At 38.9% G+C, this 19,513-nt stretch overlaps 1 protein-coding gene across 1 annotated transcript in view; it reads right to left on the bottom strand.

Annotated features, from left to right (window-relative positions):
* LOC148118756 (contactin-associated protein like 5-1-like) overlaps positions 1-19,513 on the bottom strand; it is a 918,003-nt gene that overhangs the window by 163,632 nt on the left and 734,858 nt on the right. The window contains exon 14 of the mRNA XM_087899418.1: positions 6,718-6,874. Within this exon, the coding sequence (XP_087755544.1) occupies positions 6,718-6,874 (157 nt within the window). The remainder of the gene's footprint in view (positions 1-6,717; positions 6,875-19,513) is intronic.

Here is a 19,513-nt window from a genome sequence, read left to right as displayed (position 1 = left end):
CACAGACTCAAACTAGTATAGAGAGAAAATACTTAAAATAAAATTGTGTTTGTACTGGGCAAGGGCAATTTTTTTCTTTTTTTATTGAGCTCTACATTTTTGTCTCCTCCCCTCCCTGCCTCTCCCCACTCCCCTGCACCCCTTCTCCACAGTGCAAGGGCAATTTTTAAAGCTTGCCAATATTCTTTTAAAAAAAAACAAGGCTATTTAAAGGCTTTCAACTTTATATGAGGGATTACAAGAATCTGATGATGATGATGACGGCCAGATTGCTGTATAGATTCCATGTAATTGTTGTGCCATTTTATATGAAAGATCGCAACATTTGTCCACTTTAGTAGGAGTAATTGACCAGGAACCAAACACTAACAGATATGTGGTTTGAGTATGTCTTTGACTGATATATCCAGTTGAGACTTTCTTTAATTTTAAGCAAAATGGTTCTTCTAGAAATGCTAATTGAGTCACATGTATTTCTATTTCTCCCATGTATCTCTATCTGATTTTCAGCTCTCTTCCCCTTTCAGCAACCATATGATACCCACCCATTTTCCTAGTTTACCTGACCTCATTGGAACGTACGGAACTACGGGCTCAGTCACCCAGGTCTACTGTAATAGAGCAAAGAGGAATCAGTCACAAGCAGTGAAAGAATTTGCCTAAGGCTCCCCAAAAGCCTCTCTTAGCGAGAAGGAAGACAGAAGCTTCTCCACTGTGACTTCAGGGAGTCTATGAAACCTCTCTGGAATCCTCGCTGCTGACCTGCTTCATAATCCCCACATCCGCAGTCCATGTGGTGGAGTTAAGAGCATCCTTTCACTCAGCTGGAATAGCAAATGTGCTGCTGAGCCACATGACATTCACTATGTCATCACCATCAGAATCTCCGGGACAGGTTTTCTGGAATGTGAATATTGTACATAGTTCAGGAAGCACTACAACACTTTTAACTGACAGCTTTGTCTACAATGTAGAAAGGATTAATGTGCTCCACAACCCAATTTTTTGTTCTATTAATTTTACCCAATAGCAAAAATTGGTGAAAATTTAGAGGGCAAAGATCTTGAAGATTCTAACATACACTCAGAACAGTGGAGATACAAGAGGAAATATAAGGGTCTGAAATAAAAATATTGAAATATGTGGAAATCCAGCTGAGATCTACGTTAACCATGAATGCAGGGAAGGTGGAAGCTGATCTATTTGGAATCCGTTGGTTTTGTGCTTTCCTTTCGTCCGCAGACCCTGGAGTTCGGTAGAGAAGTGACAAACGTACTTTCAAATTCTGCCAGATTTGTGGCTGGCACAATCACAATACTTTGTGCTCACTGGTATTTCCATAAGAAGTTCTGGGATCTGGGGCTTAGTAGATAGCTGATAAGGAAACTGCTTGTCACACTAATATAGAGAAACTGCGGCAGGCAATCAAGGTGTAGTAAGTAGGTATAATGGCATAAGTTCACAACCCTGGAGTTGGGGAGATGGTGATGGGCAGATTCTTTGCATTTTCTGTCTGACTAACTTAGTCTATTTGACACAGTCCTGGTTCTAGTAAGAGACAAATCTCAAAATAAAGATAGACAGCACCTGAAGGACGACTGAAGTTGACTTCTAATCTTTACACATGCACGAATGCACACACACACACACACACACACACACACACACACACACACACACACCGTGCACATTCCATCATCCAATACTACCTCTTTCTATTTCTTCATTTCAAATACCAACAACCCCAGCACACTTAAGTAGTGACTTTATATGCGTACACATTTCTCAGTCTGAGTGACAAGGGTCTCTTTTTTTCATGTCACACTTGTGTAGCTGCTCCACCTTAGCTCCTTCTTCTCCTTGAAAATCAGCTCCCCCAAATTCTAGACTCAGATTCTGAACTGAAAATTCTTAATACTGCTACCAAATGTATCATATTTACCTACTCATGGCAAAGGAGCACGTCCCCCCTGTCTTGTGGATGCTTCAGAGGCAGAGACTCGGTTTTCTCTGTCTCTTTTTTGGCTAGCTGGCACAAAACTTACACTGTGATATAGTATGGTATTTTAGAAATAATAAGAAGGTCCATGGGGTGGAGATTGTCTTAGCTCCATACCCATGGCAACTAATTGAACAGAATGATACAGACGTAGACAGGTCTATGGTCATGGTTAAGGAGTTGCAGCCACTCTCTAATAGGAGAGGAGGTGACATTAAGTTCTCTCTCCTGGATTCCAGACATTACTTCTTACTGTCTTACCCCATATGAATGTTATCTTGGAAGATACTGGAGCACATAGAATGTGGAGGGCCTCATGAAGAGGAGACTCCAGGATGTGGTTTCTATGAGGTTATTATTCATGATTGGGTGTGACTTTGAAGTGACGCAGCTGTTTGGATTCACTCATGTTTCTGTGAGTGCTGTATAAAGAAGTTTAGTAAACTCCTTCGTTCACTGACTGAGACTTGGATGAAATGGGCTCTTGGATCTGTCACTGGTTCCCTAACTCAGGCGAAGAGATATTTGGGCACACCGTCTTAGGAAAATTAACTCAATAATTCTTTCCATAATGGTGTGTCCTAGAAAACACCCACCACAGGATACAACTTATTCTCAAGTCACCAGTGAAATCTAGATGAGTTGACCCCAGACTTTAGCCTCTTCTTCATTAGCAGAAAGATGTGAACGTCTAGATCTCTTCTCCCTTAGACTTTATACGTACTTGTTCAATATGGATTCTATTGGGTAAAGCGATCATCATAATAGGAACTTTAAGTCCTTTCCTTTGGGTCTTAGTAGGTTGGATGTGGTGGTTCAATGAGGACATCAACCATAGGCTCAGATATTTGAGTGCTTGGTTCCTAGTTGGTGGTGCTGTTTGAGTAGGCTTAGGAGATATAGACATGATGGAGTAAGTACATCACTGGGGGCCATATTTTAGGTTTCAAAGTTCCACACCATTTCTACTTTGCTCACTTGATATTCTGCTTGTAGTTTAAGATGTGAGCTCTCAGTTTTGTGCTTCAGTCACCATGTCTGCCTGCTGCCAAACTTTCCTACAATGACAGTAATACACACTTACCCCTCTAGAACTATAACCCTTAATGAAATTCTCTTTCTCTAACCTGTCTTGGGCATTTTATCACAGCAATAAAGAGAAAATTAAGACAGCTGTTGAACAAGACCTGCATTTAAAAATGCTGATAACCCTAAGAGAAGGTGCTTATTCCATAAAGAAATAGAAGGATTTATGAAACGTGTGCTAATCTATATGATGTTAAAAGGTCTTGCAAGTACTGGGGAAATGACTCATTTAGCCAACTGAGTGCTGTGCAAGCAAAATACCTTCATCTGGCATCCAGAAACTAGCTAAAATTAAGCTGCAGGTTGAAGCACATGATTATAATCCCTCTCCTCTGCAGAAGCAGACAAGTGGATCCCTAAGGGTGACCGGCAAGCTGGCCTTGCTAGATATTTGAGCTTCAGGACATCTGGGGTGGATAGAACTCGAGGAACATCACCTAATGTTGGCTTCAGTCCTCAATATACTCATGCACACATGTGCATGTGCATCTGTATGTATGCATATAGGTGTGCTGGCAAAGAGGAGTGGGGGAGAGGAATTCTGCTGAGTCCCTGTAAGCACAGCACAGGTGGTGACGTTAAATGAGCTCATCAGTGATTCAGAAGTTAGTGAACTGATAATCAAGTCAATCGACGAGTGATCAGAGTGGAGAGTGGGATCAGAGTGGATAGTGTAATCAGTAGAATGTTCTGGAGAAGAAAGTACAGGAACACTTCATCTTCGGTAAGTGAGGTACAACTATTATCTTCAGTCTGTACTATACAATCAATTAAGTCCTGATGATTGTACTTTCAGAAGGGACACACAGTGGCAGTGACTCTCGGTGGAAAAAATATACAAAAGAAGAAACACTCCACTTTCAATGTCAGCTTCCGCTTTGCATTTCTCCCTGTGTCAGTTTCTCCAATTGTATGATTTCCAGGGAAGGCATTTTATTCTGAGCTTATAAATCTGTAAATGTTGTCTAATACCAGACACACTGAGGGGACATATTACTCAAACTCATGAGTGAAGCTGAGTACCTTGGATTCTCGGATTTTAGTTGACTTCTTGTTTATTTGTTTGTTTTATAACACAACCAACTAACAAATCTTCACACAACTCCCCTAAGCTTGGAGATGATGCTTAGTTTGATTGTTCCTCTTGACTACTAACTTAATAGGATGTAGAAACAAACATCTGGGCATGTATGTGAGGGAATGTCTAGACTGGGTTACTTGAAGTGGGAAGGCCTACTCTAAATGGGGCAGCACCACTTTCTTGGCAAAAGTGAGTTGAGCTGCAGTATTAATCTCTCTGCTTGCTGGTTGTGGACACAGTGTGACCAGCTGCCTCAAGCTCTGGCCACCATGATTTCCCTGTCATTATGGACATAGTCCCTTAGACTATGAGCCAAAATAGATCGTTCCTTCATGAGGTTTCTTCCTTCTGTATAAAGAAAAGCAGTTAATATATCCTTCTCCAAAGATGTTCTGAATTTGTTTCCCTAAAACTTTCATCAAATGTCTATTGCATCAGGACCAGATAGAAGTCTAGTAGAATGAAGTAGAATGAAGGCTAGTGGTACATAGAGATTTGCTCTCCATCCAAGACACAAAGGGGATTTATGTGTAGGTCTTTATAATGCTGCAATAAAATTCACTGCAAAGTAAAGAGGGAGAACAAAGAAGAAAGAAGCTGACATCTGACCTTCAGTCAACTTTGTTTTTCCACATGAAGATTTTGGGGTAATGGAGGCATCTAAAGGAACTCATCTCTCTGTACTTAAGCATCTCTGTGTTATTCTGAACTCATCATCTACATATTATAGAAGCAGATAAAGACATTGCTTATTCTTTAAGATTGTGTGTGTTCAGGAGCACATGTACATTTACACATGTAAATATGGAGCCCAGAGGACAAACATGGCTGTCATTGCCCAGGTACTTTCCATCTCTTTTGTTTGGTTAGTTGTTTGCTTGGGTATCTTTTGGATGCTCTCTCAAGGAACATCCCCAGTGTGTCCAAGGACATACCTGCTTCCATATTACCAGTGCCATGAACTCAAGACCATACCAACATGACAACGTGTTTAAATTACTTAATTATGGGAGTGCTGGGAGTTTAATTCAGAACTCCATCCTTGTGTGGCAGACACTTTACTGCGTGAGTTATCTCTCCAAAAATTAACTTATTTCAGGTTTTGATTAGACATTAAGTTTCATTGAACTGGACTTTACCAGTCACAGTTTCAACAGTGAAATAAACTATTGTATGCATCAGGAATTGCAACTGATTTGAGAGAAGCATCACAGGGTTTCTCAGCTAGAGTTGGGAAATATTTGATGAGGAGAGAGTGAAACACAGGAAAACTTGAAATCACAGGATGAAGTTCATGAAAAAGAAAAGTGGATATATTGCATGCACATTTTCATAACTGATGAAGTGAAAATGAAAGAGCTTGTCTGGGGGTTGAATACAATATAAACCTAATAGACGTGAGAACTTAGACACCACTTCGCATGTCAGAGATAGTGTAGGAGAGCACTAGAGACTGAGTATTCAGTGAACTTGAGTTGAATTTTTGATCTTGCCATTTGACAGAGGTATATAACATCAGAAACAATCATTTAACTCTTCTGTAACTGATATTTCTCAAGGTAATACTCATATGGAACATCAAGATTATTGTGAGAATTATATGATCACAAAGTCAAAATTAGTAAGTAAAATAAAATTTTAATTTTATGTTAAAGGTCTCTTTAACAATGGTGGTAAATGCAATAAAACATCAGTGAAAGAAAAAAATCCATATAATAATACATCATTTCTTCTAGGCTTTTCCCATCATGTGTGTTTCAGATCTAACTCAAGATTGGAGAAATGGTTAGGTGGTAAAATTCTTTCCTTCAACTTGAAGGACCTGAACTGATCCCCAGAACCTACATTTAAAGGCTGGGTGTGGTGGTCAGAGTTTATAATCCCAGCACTAGTGAGTCTGCGACAGTATTGCCAGCCAGCTAGCCAGGCCTAGTTGGCTAGTTCTGGACCAGAGAAAGATCCAATTTTGGGAAATCAAGGTGGGTGATAACAGTGAAAGTTGTTTTCTGTCTTCCATACACATACTTGAACATATGCATAGACACTCGTACACAAAAGAGTATCTACACACACACACACACACACACACACATATGGGGGATGCATACAAAACGAAAAGCTGACTAAATAGCGAATCTCATATTACATTGCATTCTTTGCTTTGAATGCAAACTTCAGAATACAAGAGTTGACATAAACCTTAGTGTTAGTTCTGAACATATAATGGCAGGCTTTTAGCATTTCTATTTTTTGTATATGTGTTTCTTGTTCTTAAGCATGTGCGCAATGCCTAAGAGTTCACAGGGGCCAGAAGAGAACATCACATCATTTGGAATTAAAAACAATTGTCAGTGATTACATGGGTGTTGGAAAACAAATCCAGATCCTTTGGAGGAATAGCCATTGCTCTTAATTGCTGACCCATCTCTCAGCTCAGGCTCCCTTCAGCCCCAATTTCCATTGCATTTGTTATCTGCATTGTTTTCTCTTAGTAGTAATTCTGTGCACCAGATATTTCCCATCGTTGCAGGAAAATTGAAGCTCTCCTTACCATTCGTCTGTGTCCGCATCACAATTGCAAAAGTGTCGAATGTCCAAACAGCTCTCCTCTAGGCCACATCCACACTGCTGGACCCCAGGAACAGAGCCTCCCCAGTAAGGGTGTCTTTCATTAGACCTCCCAATCCACCAGGTGAATGGGGCTCCATCTGAAAGACAAGATGTTTCATAAGTCAGGAGTGTGAGTGTGTGAGTTGAAATAGGACAGAGGGCCTCATGGTGGTGTGTGTCAGTGTGTGTGTGTGTGTGTGTGTGTGTGCACATGTGCAAACATATGCAGTCTCTCCTGCCCCCCTTTTCTTACTTTCTGGATTTAGTTTCTCTTTCTTCCTTTATCTCTTTCTTTTCTCTATGTTTTTGTGTGTGTGTGTGTGTGTGTGTGTGTGTGTCTATAGTTATGCATGTATAAACTTTTTTATTAAAAAACATAGTTAAACACTGATGAATGATAGCACTAGAAGTCAGGGACATAAACTAAAACAGAGAACAATTAAACAATATTACAACTGAGTTAGTCATATCAGCTTAAAAACATTTAAAACCATATTTTATTTACAAATGTAGCAATGCAAAATTTATAGTTTGAAAAATGCATAATAAACTGTTTTCACATAGTTTTAAGTAAAATAAAGTAAAAATTACAATACACAAAATCCTTTCCTTAGAAAAATAGTTTTGAAAGATTACTTTAAGTGGGTCAGTGCCACATGTGTTTTGAGTGACTGGTCATATCTGTGTGCTATTCCACCAACACCCAGTGGAATTAAAAGGAAAACTGAACTTTCACAGGCAGTGCCTCAAAGGAATAGCATATTTGGATACTAGAAAAAGTATCTGTATAGTCTCTCATGACCTGTATGTCATTTCTCCTACATTTGCTCCTCCATGTCACCTTAATCACCAGACATTACTCTCTTGGTCTTCTCTCTAATGTTTGAATCTGTTTTTAAGCAAACAACACACACACACACACACACACACACACACACACACACACAAACACACCTTCATATATGTGGATAAAATGACTTTCCTTTGAAACTACCCAAGACAAAATAACACGATAAGGGCCAAGATTAGCCAATCCTGTGTTCTTTTTGGTAGATATCAAAAAGGGTGGAAATTAAGGTGAAGCAGAATGTAAGCACATGCAAAAGGAATCTGACCCACTGATTTGTTTCAACAATACCAGAAGCACAGTGACCTGATGCTCTAAGAGAAGTCATCAACTTTCACTTAAGAGAAAAAAAGCCAATGAAGACCAGACCCTGGAGACCTTCAGGGAACTATGATTCATTAAGGAGGAAAAACAAAAACCCAAGCTCAGGGTGCTAATTATCCTTCTGTAATCTTTAATGATTGTGAATACCATAGTAGCCTATAACTGCTATTCAGAAATTGACAATACATTCCAAACAAGAGCAGGCAGAAAAAATGGAGGCCCTGGACAGCATCAGCTGAAGGATCCAAACATGGCTTCCATTGGCTGTCCTCCTGTTGCTTAGTAAATGCCAGATACTTCAAATTTAAAACAACAATAAAAATTACAGGTTCTTTTACTCATTTTTGAGATGTAATATTCTACTCTTGAGGCTGGGGATATATATAGTCCAATGGGCAGAAAGCACTGTGCTTGCCTAGTATGTGCGAAGTCCTGGGTTGGCTTCCTAACACCACACACATAAACTAGGTATAGTGTTCCTGGCCCAGATCCCAGAACTAGGGATGCGTAGACAAGAGGAGCAAAACTTCAGTGTCATCTTTAGCTATGCAACAAGTCAGGTGCTCGCCTGGGCTGCTAAAGATACTGCCTCAAAGCAAACCAAACAACCATTCTAAAGCAGTAGCTAATTTCAGTTGGGACTTTTACACCAGCAAGATTTTGTTGTACAGGGGCATCTTTATTTGCCTACAGTCACTCTCTACATTTACAAAGTACTCACTAAATTCTTCTCTGAATTGTCCCCACAGCTCACTTCTCCTGGAAGTCTTCACGACAAGCAGACAGAGAGAAGGCAATCAGAAGACCAATGCTATAAGCCATGAGAAAAATTGGGAACTATTTATGAGAAACATAGTCACTTTGATGGGCTGCTTCACTGAGAAGAGCTGGAAATAACCACCTCCAGCCACTACATATGTTTTATATTCTACAACTGCGTTGGGGCTGTCTTTCTGCTTAGAATTCCCATGTGGATGATTGTGAACTGGTACTCTTCTCTCCTTAAATGACAAAATACATCTGTCTCATTTCAAGTAAACATCAGATAAATTGCCTTCCTCCTAAATCCCTGGCTACAATTCACTCTCAAGGGCCCTGAAAAGCTGACAGGTTATTTATTTTAACTGTATACAAAAAAATGAAAAGGAAGGTAACAAAAAATACTTAAATATATCCATATTTAAAATGTCTGTATGAAGGTTCATTTTTTTATTGGATAACTCATCTTTATTTCTTGACCATTGTAAAAGTAATGGAGAGAGGAGAAAATGAGGAAACTGAGAACCACAAACAACTGTGGTTTGCCTTAACTCACAACCTAATCATATACTCAAGAAAATCATCTATATTTTAACTGCAAATTTTGGCCTTTGAGATATTTCTATTGAGAGAAAACTGCTCCATCAGTGAATGTGTAAAATATCTTTACTTATTTATATTTAAAATATTGAGTTATTCAACAAACATTTACCAAATCTTTTAATCTATTTTGGGCACTACTTTAAGCACGACACCATCAGGGATAAATAACAGAACAAAACCAAAGCAAATAAACAAACAAATTGTGCCTCTGACTTTACATTGTTAACAACGAAAATATATTAAAATACAAATTATAGGTGGGGAGAAATCATAGACAGTCAAGTGCTGGTCTTGTTAGCTAAAGACCTAATCCCTACCCATATAACCTACATTATTAAAAAAAAAAAAGAAAAAGAAAAAAGAAAAAAAAAGTCCAGATGCTGTGGTGCTCCCTTGTGACCCTAGTGTTGAGAAGGTGGACATAGACGGATGTCCTAGCTCCATGACCAACTAGCCTATACTTCCCAGAGCTCTGGTCCAGTGAGGGAGAAAGCATGGTGGCAGGCACCTAGGAAAATCATTCAATGTTCTCTGACTTCCACATGCATTCATATGCACACATGCACACAAAAGAAAGTCATAAAAGCCAAGTGTGTGTGCACATGCTTGTGTGTGCACGTGTGTGCATGTGTGTGGGTGAGAAAGAGAGAGAGACAGGGAAGAAGTAGGATTAAGACAGGAAATAAATGACAAAGAAAGAGGAGTATCAAGAAAAAAGAATGGAAGGAGAAAAGGAAGACGAGAGAGTAAAGAGGAATATAAACACATTGGTACTTCTTTATAAACTCTTAAAGAACTATACTGGATCTGCATTCCAACCATTGTATAAGATCAAGTCTAAAAATTTAATTAATAAATAAGACTAACCAGGCTGCTTCTACAGCTTCTCCAATGAGTATGAATATGCAACTTACAGAGAAATGGCTTAAGGAGACAAGAAAACATAATATGTGTGCTTGTGTGTGTATTCATGTGTGTGCAGGTAGAGGTTAGGGACGAGTGTCCAGACTCTTCTTCAAATGCACTGCACCTTGTTTTTTAAGATAGGATCTTTCCTTGAACCTGGAATATAACAAGTCACCTATACCAGGAGACTCCAGGGATCCCCTTATCTCTATTTCCCCTAAACTCAGGCTGTATATAATCATAGGTACACCCAGATTTACACTACCACATCTGGCTTTTTCTTCTTTATTAAAGTAAGTGTTGAGGATTAAACTTAGGTTCTCATAATTAAAAAACAAACACTTCAGTCATGGTGGCACCTCCCAATCCTGAAAACAATCCATTGAATAGAATAATTAGGTATAAGACTATTTTGTGAAGGCTTAGGTCAATTATGGTTTTCCTGATACAGTGAATCCACATGAAGTCATGGACCAGCCTCTGTGCACAACTGGGGTTTAATGAACAGAATTCAAACTGAACATTCTCTTTAGTTTTGAATTGTTAAAGTTTAAAAGACTGCAAACACACAGCCTCTCAGTGATGTCTGTACAAAAGCCAGGACAGTTTAGCTGTGCTTACTTACAGGAGTAAGTAGCTGTTGAACAATATGAGCAAGGAGCTAGAGAGCTCTGGAGTTCAGAAGCCTGCTGGGCTGAGCTGTGGCTGCCACTGTTATTACCACTTTAATTCATTTTATTTTGTTTTGTCTCACATTCTTCAGAGAATTAGTTTTCTCCTTTTCTTATTTCTAATTTTAATTAAGATATAATTACATCACTTCCTTGCTTCCCTTTCCTTTCTCAATCCCCTTCAATGTCCCACTCTTCCAAGTCCTTCCTTTTTACATTGCTAGTCTCATTATGTTTTTATTAAACATATATGTTTGAATATATAAATACAATCTGATGAGTACATTTATTTTCACTTGTTTGCACATCATTTCTGGACTGACCACTTGGTACTGGAAAGCCAATTAGGGGACTAATCTCTAGGAAAGATTAACTCTTCCTCTCTCAGCGGTCATTAGTTGCCTGCAGCTTCTTGTCTAGCAGTGGGTCCCCAACAGAATTCCCCTTTCCATATTGGCATGTATTTTGGTATTATCATTATTCATGTCTTGTTTGAGCAGCCCCCTCATTGATGTATCATGGATGTTACTTCCATGTCCTTTCTTGGAGAAACAGTTTCATAGCATCTTCCTGACCTTCTGGCTCTCACAGCTTTCCATTCCTTTCTCCATAATATTCCCTGAGCATTCATTGTTTTGAGATGGTACGTGGGCACAGCTTTACATTCTGGCAAGCTCAGTAAGTCAAAAGGAAGAGTAAACTCAATCTTATTTTAAACCCAGCCCTGTTTTCTGCCATGCAATCTATACATCTACACCTATCAGCCCTTCCAAATAGGGTGTTTGTAAGTTTCTCCAATTTATATGGCCAGTTTTCCTAAAAATTATGTTCTCATCTCAACTCTGAAGCTTTTTTTCTTAAGATAGGGTATTTTGTATCCCAGGTTGGTCTCAAACTCACTATGTCACCAAGGATGACCTGGAACTCCTGATCCTTTTGTCTCAATGCGATACCCAGCATATGCAATGCTGGGGATAGAACTCATGCATGCTAAATAAGCAGTCCACCACGTGAGCTCCACCTCCAGCTCTTCCACTCTGTGTCTAACACCTTTCATTTACGTGTTCACTTAGCAGCTCTTCTGAGAATGTTGGAGAAAGTATTCTCATAGGTAATCACTTACAACCTCGTTAAGCACGCACTTCTTCCTACAACTTCAAAGAAAAAAAATCTCTAACCAAGTCAACTTAAGGGGAAAAGAGCTATTTTGGATCACTGTTCCAAAGCCTATCATGACAGAGAAGGCATGGTGACAGGAACAGAAGGCTGGATGGTCACAATTCATCTGCCTTCAATCCACACTAGGAAAAAAGGAGGTCTTGAGCTACAAACACTACTTCTGTAACTTACTTTTTCCTATGAGACTTCATCTCATAAACTTCCTCCAAAGCCCCCTCAACCCAGAAGTAAGTGCTCAAGCACATGAAGCTGTGTGGGACACTTCATATCCAAACAACAAATCCCCAAGTCAACCCCCCTCCTCTCCCTCTCTCTTTCTCTCTCTGTGTGTGTATGTATGCGTGCCAGACATATACATATATGTGTGTATATATACACATATAAAGTATATATGAATAATTAAATATGATGAATTATTCGTGAAATAATATAAAAAGTATATACAATCATTAAATTAATGGTTTCTCTGGTCTATGTTGTGCAAGGTCATGTTGTGATTCATCAGTCACAGAAATTTTAAAAGACTTTGTCTGCATTGAATTTCTCTTAACTTCTAGAAGAAGAAGAGAATGTCCTCAACACACACACACACACACACACACACACACACACACAAACACAATTTCTGAGGGGAAAAAACAACAGCTAACATTTAGTTAGAGAGAAAACAACCTCATTCATATCAGAAGATAATGACAGCCATTCATCAATGTCCATCCTGGTCTTCCTGCTTGTCAGCCAGGATGATTAAATCAGAGAATACACTTAATAGTATGATTAAAAGCTACTCAGCCACAGTAGGAATTAACATTTCCATAATGTTGTTCATTGTTCTCTTTCCTGCTTACTCAACTGAAGTGAACCCAAAGGGGAGAGGGAGAAATAGAAGAGATTAATGGCACTGCTGCTCGAAACAAATGATAGACACCTCTTTGATGAGGTCACCTAAAGCCAGAGCAGCCAAGGCTCTCTGGAGTACAGCACAGGGCTCGAAAGGGGCAGGTGAGGACTAATCTAAAATTATTCTATTGACCTTAACATTTTATGAGAAAAATTATTATTGTTTTTTGAGAATTTTCCTTTCTCTGAAGAACAGTGATGATGAACTCAAGATTAAATGATGTGTCCAAAGTTACATGGCAAATACTTCAGGGACAGGGGTTCAGGTCTTGAAGAATAAGCTTTTCAAAAGTGTGGTCCTATCCTGATCTCTACCCACATTTGCATAGATTAATAAACTTTTCAATGAACCAGAAGTATTGAAAAGTGTGAAATTCACAAGCAAAATTTGCTTGTTGTTGGGGACATTTTGATAAATTTATGGGAACTGGTAATAATTTGGAGAAATTTAGCATGGGAGTAAAATCTTTCATTTCCCATATGAGTTATTTATTCTTTGTTTAATCTTTGTGGGTAAGCATGTGGCGATGTGCATGCATGCATGCATGTGGAGGGGGGAGTGCATGTGTTAGAGAGGGTGTGTATACCTGTCATACCATTTTGCACATATGGAGGCCAGAAGACCAACTTCAGTATTCAACCTTGCCTTAAATCTTGTTTGAGACAAGTTCCTTCTTTAGAAATTCTCTCATTGATGCCTCTCATCTTGCTCTACGAGCAGTTGGCATATGCACATGGGCAACACTTTGTGTCTTCACAAGGGTTCTAGGGATCCCACCTCAGAATTTTACTTATGTGGAAAATACTAACCACTGAGCAATCCTGCATCTCTCCAAGCTTTGCCACAAAATTTCTGATATGAAAAATGCTGAAGGTTTAGCTTAGAAATACAAAGTAGAGTAGTATCCAAATGTGATGTGAGAAGGGGAAAACCGACACTGAGCTCAGTCAGAGTCAGCTCTGAGGTATGGTTATGACATCAGTTAACCTGTGCTGAGTGATATAAGAAAATATAACAATGACAAAAGAGCTGGACAAACAAAACACCTGCTGCCTAGGCACCAACTGGAGAGACTGCGGATTGCTTTAAATAAAGGAGCCAAAGCCCAGGAGTGTGTTTATGTTAAAGTCTTGCTCATTCTGAGCCATTAAAATGCTCCAGTCAGTTTCCAACCATGTTGAACCTTACTTTACTTAAAATTCAAAACACTTTAAAGATAAATACTTTAATCCACATTTTGTATATAAGTAGCAGAGATGCAGACACAAATAAAAAAATAGCAACTTTAGGAAGATCATATTAAAGGAATAACCTAGTTTAGATCATGGCCACCTTTGTAGGGTTTCTCGTTTGCTATAATAAACAGAAACACAGAATGTCAGACTCCACCATTTCTCCAGCCAATGAATGCTGTTCTCACAGGATAGAAAACACTTTAAATCTTTCAGTTATCTACAGTACTAATAAAATAAGTGCATGCATCTGTGCATAAGTGTGTGTGTGTTAGGGGGGTTGTTGATATATGTACCCAGATGTAGAAGTCAGAGGACAACTTATAAGAGTCTGTTCTGTCCTTCTACTATATGGGTCCCAGAGATCTCACTCAGGTCAACAGGCATATAGCAAGCCCCTCTTCCCACTGAGCTATCTTGCCAGTCCTCAAAGAACAATTGATGCGAAACTGGTTCCTGGAATCTGAGGCTACCAAACCATGGAGCACTTAAAGTCCCTCATATACAATGACAAGGGGTTATTATAGAGCTCACATTGTTGTTCTCTGAAGTTCAAATCATGCCTAGATAATTTATAATATGTAATTCAAATGTAAATGTAAAATAAATAGCCATCATAGAATACTTTAGGGAAGTAACACATTTATAGCCCAAACATAATTACTACAAATACATTCAAACATACATTTCTTTGCATTTGGATGTAGTGTGTGTAGATGGGGGTTGATAGTGGATAACAGTCTATTCACCTTTCTGAACACAGTCTTCCTGGATTTCCCCTAAAGACAGTAATAAAATTCACAGACCCATGATACTCTACAGCAGAGATTTTTCAACCTGAGACTCACATATCAGATATTTACATTACAATTTTAAAAGTAACAAAATTAGTTAGGAGGTAGTAATAGAAATATTTTTTTGGTGGCAGGTCACCACAACGTGAAGAACTGAATTAAAGGGTCACAGCATCATGAAGGCTGAGATCCTCTGCACTAAGGACATTTCTCTGTCATAGACTGTGTTTTTACATTATTTACTTCACACCAGTTCACGCAGCAGTCTCCAACCAGAATGCAGTCTTAGCAGCTCTTATAACCACCTTTCCCATTGGCTATATTCTGTCCTAACCTCTACTCGGGTCTTTACAGTAGCTGACTGCTGAATATTTGGGGTTTGAAGTTAAGTCATATGTCTTTCTTGTTTACTAGAACAAAAAGGTACTGACCATTTTCTTATGATCTTAAATATGCTTGTTATCCTATGAAACTATTTGGCTTTTTATTTCACTTTTAATCACGTAGATATGTGTGTTTATGTGTGGGTTTGTGTATAAGATTCCAGGTGCCAACTGACACAGAACAGTGGAAGATGCAGGAGGTGACCTGACATGGATGCTGGGAACCTAACATGACTCCTCTGCAAGGGTAGGGCATGCTCTTTAGTACTGAGCCACCTTCCAACATCATGAATAATGCTTTTTCTTGTTTTATTTATGGGTTATTTTATTTGTAAAATATTATACAATATTTGTTGGGTTTCTCTCACTTTTCAGTTGAATTATGATAAAATTGTCTATGCCTTATGTATAACTATTACCCCATACATAGGATGGTGCCTGATGTGTATGTGAAATTAAAATATGAACTTGCATAAAGGTCAAGTAGTTTTATGGGGAAACAGCTCTACAGTTAAAAGCACTTGTTTCTGTTTCAAAAGCCCTGGGTTTGGTTGTCAGCATCCATATGGCAGCTTATTGCCAACTCCAGTTCCATGGAATTAGCTGCCCTCTTCTGACCTCTGTGAGCACTAGGCACACACAAGATGCACTTATGAATAAACAAATATACACACATACATTCATACATACAGGCAAAACACTCATAAACATAAAATAAAATAAAAATTTCCAAAAAAAAGAATTGTCAATTACTAAGAAGGGGCATCAGTCCAGAGTTTTCCACAGATGACAGACAGTACAAAAAACAAAACAAGGCAGATAGAACAACAACAAAACTTTCCTGTAGTATTTTTTCACTCTTTGTTATTGTCACAAAATCTCTATGTAAAGTATCTTGGTGGAGAAAGGTTTCATTTTGACAAGGTTTCTGAGTTCACAGTCTGTTGTTTCTGGAGCAAAAGTGAATCACAGCATCACCACAGAAGGCTGTGTTAGAGAACCATGGCTTACTTTACAGTATTTGGAAACTGGTGTCCACAGGACACATTTAGAGATAGGATACACTCTTCAAGGCACACTTCCCATCAGATAATTACTATGCCCTAATTTCTACCACATCACAATAGACTCACCACACCAATGAATTCATCCATATATGAAGCCAGAGGCTCTCACAATAATGACCTCTCAAGAATTAGACCCAACAGCTGATGATCAAGCCTTTCCTTAGACTTTGGTGATATGGTTTCTAACCAAACACCATAACACAAAGTACATATGATTAAAATATTTCCAGTTTGTGCATGAATGCATGTGTGTGCCTTTGTGTGTGCATGTGCTTGCATGTATGCATGCACACATTGTGTGTGTGTGTGTCTGTGTGTGTACATGTGTGTAGTCCAGAAGCTAATATTAGTATATTCTTCAACTGTCCTCTATGTTATTTTTTAAAGAGTTATTTATTATGTATAGTGTTCTGCCTGTGTGTATGCCTAGATGCCATAGGAGGGCACCAGATCTCATTACAGATGGTTGCCAGACAACACATGGTTGCTGGAAATTCAACAAAAGAAAGAGCAGCCAGTTCTTTCTGAGCCATCCCTTCAGCCCCTCTCTATCTTATGTTCTGAGTTGGTCTCTCACTGAGCCTGGGTTTTCTGGACTGTAACCGCAGGGGTCTTCCTGCCCCGCTCCCCTCACCACTGGGGTTACATACCTGAACCATTCATAGTACTTTTTTTTTACATGGGTCTTGGAGATGGAATTCATGTTCTCTGCATGCTGCAGCAAGTACTTAACAAAATGATTCGTTTTTCTAGCTCCACTGCCTCTCTTATCTTCACAGATATCCAGTCACATACTGTATAATGCCATGTTGATAAACAATGGACCATCAGACAACAGTGCTTCCAAAACATCACTTAGGTTACCAAGTGACTTCATAAGAATCTTTGTTTGTCTCTCTTAGGGTCCTCATTGTTGTCTAAGTTCTATGGGATTGTGGTTTGAGGACTGGTTTTCTTTGTTTTATATTTAAGAACCCCTTATGAGTGAGCACATGTGATAATTGTCTTTCAGTATTTGTGCACTCTATGATGGTTACACAATAACAAAACCTCATAGTGTCCTTAAATATCTACCATGTTCATGCAAATAGTAAGAATCCTATTATCAAGAGTTCAAAATATAGTACAGGGAGAAAATAAAAATTGACCATCACCTTTAATTCTAATCAGAATGACATCAATCTGAAGTAGAATTTGGACAATATGTGGAAGTCAGTGAGAGAAAATGCTACTATTGAGAGGAGAGTACAATTCTAGGGAAACATTTTATATCAATTCTATTATAAATATACCTAACCATTTCTTCCCATTTTCCAACAAAGGAATCCAAATGGGACACCCATACCATTAGCACTGAAAACAAGGCTCACATTGCACATCTCACTTAGCCATTCTAACAGTGCTATGAACATGTATCCTCTCACTGTGTAGATAAAGAAACGGAAGTGAGCAAAGGAGTAGTCAAATCTTCAACTTCACTGAAGAAGGAAGATGTGACTTCAGATTGTAAGGCTACAAACTTCAGTAATACTTTTATTAAATTATGTCAAGCAGCTCCTATTACAGAGGGAATGAAAAGATATCATAGTCCCTCAGAGCAATTGCTCTTGAACCAATATCACAATCATTGCTTTTGCAATGCTGCAGATGATAATTGACTATGAAGCATCAGCTTTCTTAGGGATTCTCTCAAGTACACATTGTCTCCTCAGTTACCCTAGTATGTCTACTCATCTGTATTGAAAATCTGACAATGAAACAAAAGACACCTGCACAGATAAATATTCTAATAATCATCCTTCTTGTTAGGAAATCCAATTTGCCTAAAGTTGTATAAAACTGTTCTATAAAATTTCACTCTGATGTTGAACAAAGTAATTCAAATGAAGGGATGATAGGCTATAAAAACATACTAGAGTCTAAATAATAAATAATGAATTTTGATTGTTTCTGCACAAACTCCCTCCCTCTGACTTCCTCGGGGACCACATAGCATTTCCTAACTTCTGGTCCTCTTTACTAAAATCAGCAAACCACCAAATCTATGCATGCTGCAAACAGGAAACTAACATGGGTCACAATCTCAGAACAGTGCCCTACCTTTGATCTGAATCATACACATGTATATTCAAAATATATATATGAAAATTTCAAAATACTCTAAAATAAGTCATAGGGAACTGAGCCACTGCCACGAAAACACAAGGTTCCAAGATTACAGGACTAAAACCATGACCAGACCGGGGGCAGTGGTGAGAGCAGTGCCCAATGACAAACTTTAAGACTTAGGACTATTGTTAGCAGACTGACAAGAGAAGAATTGGCGTGCTTTTCCTAGGATGCTTTTTGTAACAACCCGGGTTGGACATCTGCAACTCTGACCTTGTGTACAACTATAAAGTTTTTTTTTTAATTTTTATTTATTTATTTATTTATTAAAAATTTCCACCTTCTCCCCTCCTCCCATCTCCCTTTCACTCCCCCCACTCTCCCTCTCCTTCGCTCTCCAGTCCTAAGACAAGTCAGGGTGCCCTGTCCTTTGGAAAATTCAAGCCCCACCCCAATCCATCCAGGTCTAGGAAGGTGTGCATCCAAACAGACTCAGCTCCCAAAAAGCCAGTACAAGCAGTAGAATCAAAATCCGGTGTCATTATCATTGGCTTCTCAGTCAGCCCTCATTGTCAGCCACATTCAGAGTGTCCATTTTTATCATATGCTCGTTCAGTCCCAGTCCAGCTGGCCTTGGTGCACTCCCATTAGATCAGTCTTACTGTCTCAGTGGGTGGGTGCACCCCTCCCGGTCCTGAGTTTCTTGCTCATGTTTCTCCCTCCTTCTGCTCTTCATCTGGGCCTTGGGAGCTCACTTATGATCTATTTTGTAAATAGATCCTTCTCTGTCTCTTTCTTGCCGTGAGTCACTGATCCTTCCCTCACTGTGTACACATCTTTAATATGCTGTTAGGAAAATCTGGTCAACTTTTTTAAACACACACAATCACAAAAATGATACAACTGATTGCAACTTGAAACTCTAGCAGGTTGCTGTAGAGAGTTAACAGGCATTTTCTGAT

This window comes from Myodes glareolus, chromosome 20 (genome assembly GCF_982192425.1).
Source record: "Myodes glareolus chromosome 20, mMyoGla1.1, whole genome shotgun sequence".
Classification (NCBI taxonomy): Eukaryota; Metazoa; Chordata; class Mammalia; order Rodentia; family Cricetidae; genus Myodes; species Myodes glareolus.
Note: the sequence above shows the minus strand (reverse complement) of the source record. Positions and strands in the feature narration are given on the sequence as shown.